Genomic DNA, 12,139 nt, shown 5'->3' on the forward strand with positions numbered 1-12,139 from the left:
CCTCAGCAGGAGACACTCAAACACTCAAAGGCAGGTCTGGCTCAGTCTCTTGTGGGGCCCCTGGGTCCTGGTGTGCACAAGGTTTTGTTTGAGCCCTCAGAGCATCTCTGGCGGGCATGAGGTTTGATTCTAAACGTGATTTCGGCTCTCCTACTGTCTTGTTGGGACTTCTCCTTTGCCCTTGGATGTGGGGTATCTTTTTTTGGTGGGATCCAACATTCCCCTGTCAATGGTTATTCAATGGTTAGTTGCAATTTTGGAGTTCTCACAGGAGAAGACGAGAGCATGTCCTTCTATTCTGCCACTTGGAAAACTCAGCAGTGGCCACAGGACCGGAAAAAGTCAGTTTTCATTCCAATCCCAAAGAAAGGCAATGCCAAAGAATGTTCAAACTACCATACAACTGCACTCACTTCACACGCTAGCAAAATAATGCTCAAAATTCTCCAAGATAGGCTTCAACAGTATGTGAACCGAGAAACTCCAGATGTTCAAACTGGATTTAGAAAAGCTTTTAAAAAGGATTTTAAAAAGGCAGATATCAAATTGCCGATATCCATTGGATAACAGAAAAAGCAAGAGAGCTACAGAAAAACATTTACTTCTGCTTCATAGACTACGCTAAAGCCTTTGACTGTGTGGATCACAACAAGCTGTGGAAAATTCTTCAAGAGATGGGAATACCAGACCACCTTACCTGCCTACTGAGAAATCTGTATGCAAGTCAATAAGCAACAGTTAGAACTGGACATGGAACAATGGACTGGTTCCAAATAGCGAAAGGAGTACATCAAGGCTGTATACTGTCACCCTGCTTGTTTAACTTATATGCAGAGTACATTATGCAAAATGCCGGGCTGAATGAAGCACAAGCTGGAATCAAGATTGCCAGGAGAAATATCAATAATCTCAGATAGGCAGATGACACCATCCTTATGGCAGAAAGCGAAGAGGAATTAAAGAACCTCTTGATGAAAGTGAAAAAGGAGAGTGAGAAGGCTGATTTAAAACCCAACATTTAAAAAACGAAGATCATGGCATCCAGCATCATGTCACTTCATGACAAATAGAAGGGAAAAAATGGAAACAGAGACTTTATTTTTTGGGGCTCCAAAATCACTGCAGATGGTGACTGCAGCTATGAAATTAAGATGCTTGCTCCCTGGAAGAAAAGCTATGACAAACCTAGACACCATATTAAAAAACAGAGACATCACTTCACCGACAAAGGTCCATACAGTCAAAGCTATGGTTTTTCCAGTAGTCATGTACAGATGTGAGAGATGGACAATAAAGAAGGCTGAGTGCCAAAGAATTGATGCTTTCAAACTGTGGTGCTGGAGAAGACTCCTGAGAATCACTTGGACAGCAAGGAGATCAAACCAGTCAATCTTAAAGGAATTCAACCTTGAACATTCACTGGAAAGACTGATGCTGAAGCTGAAGCTCCAATACTTTGGCCACCTGATGCAAAGAGCTGACTCACTGGAAAAGACCTTAATGTTGGAAAGATTGAGGGTAAGTAGAGAAGAGGTGGCAGAGGATGAGATGGTTGGATAGCATCATAGACTTAATGGACACAAGTTTGAGCAAACTCCGGGAGAGGGTGAAGGAAAGGGAAGCCTGGCGTGTTTCACTTCATGGGGTCGCAAAGAGGTGGACCGGACTTAGCAACTGAATAAGAACAAAGCGGAGCAGAGGGCTAAGCAGGAAGTGGATAAAGAGGGTGGGAAGATATGTGCCTAGAAGAGCTTACTTACATTTTGGGCAGTAACTTGTACTCTATAGGTACAAGTGTAAACAACCCATCACATCCAGGGAGACAGTGCTAGATCAGATACACGTAAAATGCAAAAAGAAACCCAGACTGAGGGTAGATTTGTGTTAATCCCAACAAAAATACCAAAGAAGTTATTATTTGAACATTTCCCGAGCACTGTTCTAAGCCCTTTAAAAACCATTTTATTCTTCTAACGACTCCATGATGTAGGTAATATACGTTACTACCATTTTATAGATTAGGAAACTGAGTCAAAAAGAATTCCAAATCACCCAGTTAATTACTAGAGAAGAATCCAAACCCAGTCAATTTAACTCCAGAGCCCACAGTCTTTTAAACCACTATAGTGTCTTCTTCTCACCTTGATTTCTAGGCCCCAACACAACTGGCTGTCCAGAGTAAACATTGAAATACTTCTTGAAGAGCCAAAAGATCCAGCTTTAGTGGGATCTTAAGAGGCAAAATTTCTAATGAAGGATATATGGATCTGAAAAGAGAACACAGAAATACTAATACGTTAATTGGCTTATGGGTCTGAATGGAAACCTGTGGGTGGATTTGTTTTTCCAACTTGCTATGGATTTCCAGCTTGTGTCAGCAGGAAGGTGCTCCAATCAGCATGAGCCAGCACACGGGCTCACAGGTGACTTCAAAGGCACGTGTCAGATGTGTAGGCTTCCATACAGTGTGGACGCAACACAGTCAGACATGCGCCTTCCTCAGTAATGTGACCACTCTGATCTCTGCTCTTACCCTCACATGACCTTATGCCCTGCTGTTTATTATATATCATTTCCCCCCTTCTAGGATGGAAATTTGTCTAGGAAACTTGTCTAGGAATTTGTGTAGGTCAAGGCATTTGTCTTATTCCCAAATCTCTGGATTCCCAACACCACTTATCAATACTGGTACATCATCAATATGACAGCATTAAGATAGCATGTTTTAGGGGAAAAAAATATTTCATTAGTCAATTTTCTACAGAGGAAGTAAAGATGACTCTGTTTGAAAGCTGTAATTTTCTACAAATGGCTGTTAGTAATTAATTTTAATTAAATTTGTCCATAACTTGAGAACCTCCCACACATAGAACACTGCACTTGAAATTATAGGTAATAACCCCACAGTATTCTTCAGTTGAGGTATCATATAATTTATGTGGTTCTACATCCTGACTTTTTGGCCTCCTAAATGTGCTCATTAACATTACGTTTTAAAAATAAAATAATATATGGTACAGTCATAGAACTTTTAAAGGCTACTATTAACACTTGGCCTAACACAAAATCCTGCCAGAGGCCCCAGAGAACAACCCAGCCTTGCAGAGCAGGCTGGATACTTCTCTGCAACGAGGCTTCACTGGGACTCAGTGCAGTCCCCAGAATGGAAGCAGCTCCCTGGTGTCTGCAGATGCTGCAGATGGTGAAGTTGACAGCTTAATTTCAGTGAACGGGTATGTGTGTGAGACTGGCACAGCGACTGGGTTTCTATGCACTCTATTCCTGCATAAGTGAGGCAATGATATAAAATTGATCATGGGCTCTCAGAGTACTTGCTGGTGCTAATTCCACTCACTATTAACTTGCATTCCAAGGACAGGTTAATTCTAGATAGTACTCTACAATGACAAATTTATTCCTGAAAACACTCAGATTCACAACTCCTAAAGTGTGTGCCTAATGCATGACTATTCCAGGTTTAATAGTTCAAATAAGATTAAACACTTGCATGAATTTCAAAAGGTCCATCTCTATACTAAAAGGTTACTGGTAAAGGTTTAACCAACCAGTCACTAAAGTGATCAGTTTTGAATATAGAGTATTCCATTATAAACATCAATAACAGACAGTTAGGAGCCATAGAAAGTTTTTGACTATGTGAAGAATATAACCAACACCCAGATTAAAAAAAATTAATTGGGGGCTGGGGGCACTAATGTAAAATGGATAGTTGGTGAGAGAAGCAGCCTGAAATAAGACAAAGGCCATCATCATGACATGGAGACTCAATAACAACTGGTGGCTGACTGGGTGGCAAGTAGATAAGAGGAAAGAGTAGATTTAAAATAAACTTTGAAGCCTGGTAAAGCCAGGTTAATAATACCTCTAAGAAAGTCAGGAGGAGGGGGCTAGACTGCAGCAGAAAAAGGAGTTGAAGTTTGGTGGCCTCAGGACATTTACATTTATCCAGCCGGGGTGGTTCAGTGGTAAAGAATCAGCCTGCCAAGCAGGAGATGTGGGTTCCATCCCTGGGTCAGGAAGATGCCCTGGAGAAGGAAATGGCAACCCACTCTAGTATTCTTGCCTGGAGAATCCCATGGACAGAGGAGCCTGGTGGGCTACAGTCCACGGGGTCGCAAAAGAGTCAGACAAGACTTAGTGATTAAACAGCAACAACACAGATTAAGAAAAAGAAGCCCAGGGGGTGGATGACACCACCAAAGAATAGAGGAGGCAGGAAATAATGGGAAAGAGAAAATGGGAATGCTGGAAGAGAGAAAGGACAAAAATGAGCTAGTCAAAGGAATAAACTTGTAGATCCAGTGAAGTACGAAAATCAAGAGCAAGAAAAGAGATTTAAAAAGAAGCAAATAGGAATTCCCTGGTAGTCCACTGGTGAGGACTAGGTACTTTCACTGCTGAGGGCATGGATTCAATCCCTGGTCAGGAAACTAAGATCCCACAAGCTGCAAGGTGTAGCCAAATTAATTAACTAATTTTAGGAACAAGAAGAAGAAATAATGACTCCTTGATCCATGGACTGCAGAATGGATGCTGTGTTAGCAGGCATGAAAACAACATAAACATCTCCAGCAGAGCTCTTGAGTGACCAGGTGCACTGTCAATGAGCAGTAATATTTTGAAAGGAATTTTTTTTTCTGAGAAGTAGGGCTTAAAATATTCGGTAAATCATTGTTGTAAATGGATGTTCTGTCATCCAGGCTTTGTTGTTCTATTCCTAAAGCCCAGACTGAGTGGATATAGTATAATTCTAAAGAGTCATAGGATTTTCAGAATGGTAAATGAGCAATGGCTTCAACTTCAAGTAACTAGTTGGATTAGCCCCTAGCAAGAGGGTCAGCCTGTGCTTCGAAAATTCAAAGCCAGGCACTGACTTCTCTCTAGCTATGAGAGTCTTAGACAGCATCCTCCTCCAGTGAAGGCTGTTTCATCCACATTGACACTCTGTTGTTTAGTGTAGCCACCCTCATTAATTATCTGAGATAGATCTTCTGGAAAAGTTGCTGCAGTTTCTATGTCATCCTTGCTATTTCACCTTGTACTTTTATGTTATGAAGATGACTTCTTTTCTTAAACATCATGAACCAACCTCTGCTTGCTTTCAACTTTTCTTGTACAGTTTCCTCACCTCTCTTGGCCTTAACAGAATTAAGGAGAGTTAGGGCCTTGCTCTGGATTAGGCTTTGGCTTAAGGCATTGTTGGGACTGGCTTGAACTTCTATTCAGACCATTACAACTTTCTCCATATCAGCAGTAAGATTGCTTTGCTTTCTTACCATGGGTATTCACGGAAATAAGACTCACTTGATTTCAAGAAGTTTCCTTTTGCGTTCAAAACTGGCACAAGGGCCTGTCTTTCAGCCTGTCTTGGCTTTCAACATGCTTTCCTCACTAATTATATCTAGCTTTTGATTTAAAGTGAGAGGCATGTGACTCTTCCTTTCACTTGAATGCTTAGAGGCTACTAGGGTTATTAAATGGCCAAATTTCAGTATTGTGTGTCAGGAAATAGGGAGGCCCATGGAGAGGGACAGAGACAGGGGAAAGCCCAGTTGGTGAAGCAGTTAGAACACATGCATTTATAGTCTTTATGGATGAGGTTCATGGTGCCCCACAACAATTACAACAGTAATATCAAATATATCACTGTTCACAAATCACCATAACAAATATAATAATAATGAAAATGTTTGAAATATCACAAAAATTATCAAAATGTGACACAGAGACACAAAGTGAGCAATGCTGTAGGGGAAAAAGTGCCAAAAGACTTGCTTGACACAGGGGTTGCCACAAACCTTCAGTTTGTGGGAAAAAAAAAAAGAAAAAATACACAGTATTTTTGAAATACAATAAAGCAAAGCATGCCTATAAAACCCTAACTATACTAAGACCGAATCCACATGCCCAAGAAGCACAGAAGTAATGGCCTTGAGCCAATCTCTAATTCCTACCCCAATAGGTTCAAGTTGTCTTCTCTGTTACCAGTTGGATCCATGACCCTAAGTTTTTCTCAGTAGAGGAAAGGAATGCAAGCAAAAATGTAACTATGAATTAAAACTCTCTCAACATTCCTAGGTTCACAAGTTTACGTGGCTACTCACTGAAAGACTACTGACTACTCTTTAAACTGCTCTTGACCTTCCAAGAAATAAGAAAACTCTTCCTGGTTCCTGTTCCTCTGAAGGACTTTTCTTATTTCAAAGTCAATCGTAAGCAGCTTCTAAGAATAACTGATAAGATCACCATCACCACTTTATTATAAATCTTTAGATAGTTTGCCTAGATCATTGTTTCAAATATAATATGCATTCATTATTGCTACAAACAACACTAACCCTAACATATGTGAAACACAGTACTTGCACAGCACTTTGCCTGCAAAGCCCTGAGAAACCTTAAGAACTAGTATTATAAACATGTGAGTCCTGGAATCAGAGAGACCTGGTTCAAATTCTCTTTAGAAGATTAGACTGGTTGTAGAGCACTGAAACTTGGTTTTTCCTTTCCTCTAAAATGATAATACCATCTATCTTGCAGTGCTGTCATAAGAATAAGTAAAACACAAACAGTCCTGGTTCACAACCAGCATTCAATAAAAACAATTACTCTTACTGTTTTGTTTAGTCCCTAAGTCATGTCCAACTCTTTTGTGATGCCATGGACTCCTGCCAGGCTCTTCTGTCCATGGGATTTTCCAAGGCAAGAATACTGGAGTGGGTTGCAATTTCCTTCGCCAGGGGACCTGTCTGACCCAGGGATGGAACCTGTGTCTCCTGCACTGAAGGCAGATTCTTTACTGCTGAGCCACCTGAGAAACCTACAGTTACTCCTACTGCTATAACCTGAATCTTCATCCCCCCTTCTCCAACAAACGTAAAATTAGTCCTCAAAAAGTGCACAGGATATTGGATTATGTGTTGAAAAAAGACCCCTGGGTTGGGAAGATGCCCTGGAGAAGGAAACAGGCTACCCACTCCAGTATTCTGGCCTGGAGAAATCCATGGACTCTATAGTCCATGGGGTTGCAAAGAGTCAGACACAACTGAACCACTTTCACTTTCAGGAAAAATCTGCCTTCCATCCTAACAAGGGTGAGAACTGGAAAAAGGAAATCTACTTATAGGAAGTCTGCACATCAAATAGTGTGGAAAGCCCTTGACCACAAAGGACCCAGATGCTGAATAAATTACAACAGATATACTTTTAAATGCATTGCTGAAATCATAAGAAAACAAAGGAAATTCCTAAGGACAAGAGTAAAAAAGAAAAAAAAAAAAAACAATAAGCCTAAACCTAGGTGGTAGAACCTAGAGCCCAGGAACTTCTGCTCTGGCAGGACAGGACATGGGTCTTGAGCTTGTGAAACTCAAAAGAGACTGAACCTGGAACCCACATTGAAGGAGTTACACCTTGGAAAAAAGAATGGCCTAGGACTTCCCTGATAGCTCAGCTGGTAAAGAATCCGCCTGCAATGCAGGAGACCCTGGTTCAATTCTGGAGTCGGGAAGATCCCCTGGAGGAGGGATGGGCTACCCACTCCAGTATTCTTGGGCTTCCCTGGTGGCTCAGCTGATAAAGAATCTGCCCACAATGCAGGAGGCCTGGCTTCAATCCCTGGGTTGGGAAGATCCCCTGGAGAAGGGAACAGGCTACGTACTCCATTATTCTGGCCACGATAGTCCATGGGGTCGCAAAGAGTCAGACAAGACTGAGCCACTTTCACTTTCAGGAAATATCTGCCTTCCATCCAAGGGAAGTCTGTAAACCTACACCAAACCTAAGTGGAAAAATTCATGACAACAATGTTGATCTTCCCTCAGCAAACTTGAGCTAAATTTCGGAGAAATGCTTGGCTAATCAAAGTGGCCATGGTTGGAAGTAGAAGCAAATATATTTTCTACAGAAAATCATCTTCAATAAAGATTCTTCAAGATTCTCATAAAACTAAGGAATAACTGAGGAGATAAGCTACCTTCAATGATATTCAATAGATAAACTCTCTCTCAACCCCAAGGGCTTTGGATATTCAGACTATGGAAAAGAAAAAAGGGAAAACTGAAAAAAAGCTGGACCAAAACCAAAACACATGCACACACACAAAATAAGAAAATTTTCATTCTGCTGTGTATATAAAATATACCGTTAAATATATATTTTTACCATAATGGAATTACATGCTTTATGTGAAGTGTGGTAAGAGCACTGCCTTTAATGCCAGGCATACCTGAATTTGAAACTAGCTAAACAAGTACTAGTTTAAGTTCCAAGCAAGCTAAGTAAAACTTTCTGGGCTTTAATTTCTTCAGCTGGAAAATGAGCATAATACTCCCTATCTACTAAAATTGTTGTGAAATATATTCGCACACATACATACTTACACATACTTAACTGTGGTATCACAAACCACAGTTCTTAGTACAGAAAATGCACTCAATAAATAGTATGAACATCACAGGAGAAGGATTTTCATTCATTCAAGAAATAATTACAGTGTCTCTTACATGCCAGTCCCAGCGCCAGACTTTTTGGAAAACAGATGGGATAATGACTCCTTGTTATGTGCTGTATTGCTTGTTTTGTGTCAGACATTCATCAATATAAGCTTACTTTATCCTTCCCACAATCTTATAAAGTTCTGTTATCTCCACTGTCCAGATGAAGAAACTGAGAAATTAAAAAACTTGATTCAATTCATACAACTGGCAGTATAAGGACTTGAAATTGGGTGCTATATGACCCCAAAGCCTATGTCTTAATTTAATTACCTTGTCTTCTTTTTCTTTTTTAGAAAAAACAGAGAACTCTAAAAATAATGGCTTTCACATTCATAGAATATAACATAACATCATTAAACTGAATTCTCTACATTCTTGACCTTTCAGTTTTTGTTCCTTCTTCAACAGAGAAAGTAACATTTCAATTACGAGTAACATCTACTACATATGCAATGGGTCTAAGTGTTGTAGTTTTCATTTATAAATATTTTTCTAGGTACTACAGAGTAAATTAGCATTTCTTGGAAATTTAAACATGGTTTACTTTTTGATGAGGGGAGGATCTTACTTATATAATGATAACAGATAAAACTTAATAGGGAGGCAGATAAGACTCAAAAAAGGAAGCAATTTCTAAAATGTTTTCATCTCACCAAACTGAATAGTTTCAGACTACTTTGCAAAATATTAGATCACTCTCCAACAGATACTACAGATTACACTATGGTAAAGACAAACAATTATTCCATACAGTGATTAATTTTCAACCTTGAAAATAATGGCAACAAAAACTTTTGAGTTCTTTTAAACAATACTGAGACAGCCTAACAGATCTAGAAAAGTTATTGCAGGTTCTCCCCCTCAATTAAAAAAAAAATGTTCTGGATTTTCTCCTAAGGAAAAAAGAGAATAGAAAAGAAGAAAGGACTCTTCTAAAGGCACAGCTGCCTTGTAGAAATGGTTTACAGACGGCTCATTCCTATTTCTAGGAGAGAAATTCATCTTCTGTTCAGGGACTCAGAGTTTGAAACTAAGCATGTGATTTTAAGTAACAGTAATTTTAAGTAATAATGATGTAAAGAAACTGGATCCCTTTACCCTCAAATTGAAAACTGCTGATGATTAAGAAATCAAGTAGCTCAAACAATTTAAAAATTGATAAATAAGTAACTCCAAAACAAAGTAATGAACTTTCACTTAAAATGGAAGAAAATCCTCTTCTATTCATTTTAGAGTGACTCACATCTAAATCTGGAAGAGATTTTAGAGGTTATTTCACCAGTCTTCACTTTGAAGATAAGGAAATTAAGAGCTAAAGCACTGTGATTCAATTACCGATCCCCTGGAGAAAGGAAAGGCTACCCACTGCAGTATTGCAGCCTGGAGAATTCCATGGACTGCATATGTATAATCCATGGGGTCGCAAAGAGTCGGATACGACTGAGCAACTTTCACTTATATATTTTCTCACATCATTATTTCTTCCCTTATCTAATGTAGCTATAAATTTGTAAGTCATCATCCATCATGTTTTTTTGCCCTGTGAATACTACAGCTTCAGCACAAGGACAGAGAAAAAATTTTAATTTCCGGTACTTCACATTTAAACCATCATAACAGCTTTGCTTAATAAGAATAAAATGAGTGTAAGTGAATAAAAGAATTGTTATTTCCGCCATTCAAATAAGGTTTCTGCCTCATAACTGGTGTATATACAAGCCATCTCTGGTTTTTGCACAATAAGAGCGCAAAACGGGGGGCAGGGACTTTAAAAAAAAGTTTCGCAATTCAAGAGAAAAATCCCTGGTGTGCCCTACATAGCTTTCAAGCCTGCCTAGGGAGAACAGAATGCCTTTAAAGAAAAAAGGAGAAAAACTGTGGGCTGGAATAGGTCAGTCTGAGGATTTCTTCCAAGACTAACAATCAATGAGAATTCAGAATTCAAAATACCGCATTACTGATCATCTTAATTTAACAACACAAAAACACAATAAAATTCTATTTCTTGATAGTAAGAATATGTTTCCTTCTGAGAGATCAGCAGTTTTCCACACTCCAGCGTCTTTTTCAAAAGGGAAAACTGGAGCATTCGGGATTGCTCGTCCGAAGTCACTCAAACACGAGTCCGCCAGACCAGGGTGGATCTAGCCTGCCGCATTCATTGTAGTAATCCTTCACAAGGTCTGCCCGAAGCAATTTAGAGAAAAAACTTAAACCTCAGTATGTAGAAAACAGGTCTTATTAATTCCTAACCAAACTTTTTATTTTTAAGTTATCCTTTACTTCCGGAATTCCCTAGTAAGTGACCTCCAGGACAGGTAGATCGGCGCCAGGCGCGCTCCCGCGTAGGACTTTTGGGGGAAGGGTGACAATTAGCTAAGTGGCTGGGCTGACCGGCGCGGGCCCCCGGGAAGGTCTCGGCGCCAGCGCCCAAGGCTGCTGCGGACCCGACGCACCTGCCAGGCAAAGGCGGTCCCTCACCTGCGACAACGCCCCCGCCCACCATTACCTCCCGACACGCTTACCTGGGGCGTCTGCCAAGGCCTGGCCCCTGGACGTGGCCGACTCGGCCCAAGCCAGGTGCGACGACGGCCGACTCCAGGGCCGCGGGGTCCCGAGCGGCAGGTAGGAGGGGTTGGACTTCCGCCGAATCGCCACCCGCCTGAAGTTGTAGTCGCCCTCGCCGCTCATCTGGCCGCTTTCATTTGCGGCTCGGCGCCCGCTCCCGCCCTCATCCAGCCGCGAGCGCGAGCTCGGCGGGCACCTGAGGGGCGACCTGACCCAGGGGGGCGTCGCTTGCATGACAGGCTCCGTGCGACTGGACAGGGGTAACTTCTGCTTCGAGTCGTCTGCAAGTGTCTCCGCGTCCCTTCCTCCCAGGACGTGCAAGGCCGCGCCGCGAGTTTGGCTCCGACTCCCTGTGCGGCAGCCGCCACGCCCGAGTCTCTGCGGCTAGCGTTCTCACCTGACGCCGCCGCTAGAGCGGCGGGTTCTGGCTACCGCCACCCACTCCTCTCTGGATCAATCACCGGCAGACCCCCAAGAGCGCCGACAGCTCGGCCTGTGGGCGCCACTGCCGCTGCCGCCTCCTCGTCTCTCCCGGGCAGTAGCCCAGGACGCGCTGTGCCGCCGGGAGCGTCCCGGGCAGCTCCGCCCCTCTCCCCCGCCCCCTCCAGCTTCTTTCTCCCCTCCCCCGCCACTGGCCGACTGGAGCCAAGGGGGCGCTCACCTGCCGACGCAAACCTGGAGTGTTCCGAAGGTCAGCCGTGCTCACCGGTGGGGCACACGCACTGGGCTCCGGAGGAAAGAGGAGATCATAACAGCTACTCTGAACTCGGTACAGCGCCTGCCATCCTCGCAGACGCGTAAGACAAGGGTCACACGTGTGTCTCAAGACGCTACTGAGCCCTTGATAATGATCTTACTTATGTTGTAGAGCTACCCAGTGAGGTAAGTATTTCAGATAAGGAAACCAAGATGCGGAACTTATACTGGGTCACTTAGTACTGCAGAGCTAGAATACTTACCTGAGGCTCTGCCCCAAAGTCTGGCCTTATCTCACTCAACCAAAAAATCTTGCCGGGAGCATAGAAACAGAGAAAGGTGAAAAGGTGCGTGAA

At 42.2% G+C, this 12,139-nt stretch overlaps 1 protein-coding gene across 1 annotated transcript in view; it reads right to left on the bottom strand.

Annotated features, from left to right (window-relative positions):
- FGD4 (FYVE, RhoGEF and PH domain containing 4) overlaps positions 1-11,627 on the bottom strand; it is a 234,487-nt gene extending 222,860 nt beyond the window's left edge. The window contains exon 1 of the mRNA XM_086401413.1: positions 11,045-11,627. Within this exon, the coding sequence (XP_086257539.1) occupies positions 11,045-11,321 (277 nt within the window). The 5' untranslated portion in view covers positions 11,322-11,627. The remainder of the gene's footprint in view (positions 1-11,044) is intronic.
- Between the last annotated feature and the right edge of the window lie 512 nt (positions 11,628-12,139).

The sequence above is a fragment of the Bos grunniens genome, chromosome 5, assembly GCF_055505025.1.
Source record: "Bos grunniens cultivar Pamir isolate PY7600 chromosome 5, Bosgru_T2T1.0, whole genome shotgun sequence".
Lineage (NCBI taxonomy): Eukaryota > Metazoa > Chordata > Mammalia > Artiodactyla > Bovidae > Bos > Bos grunniens.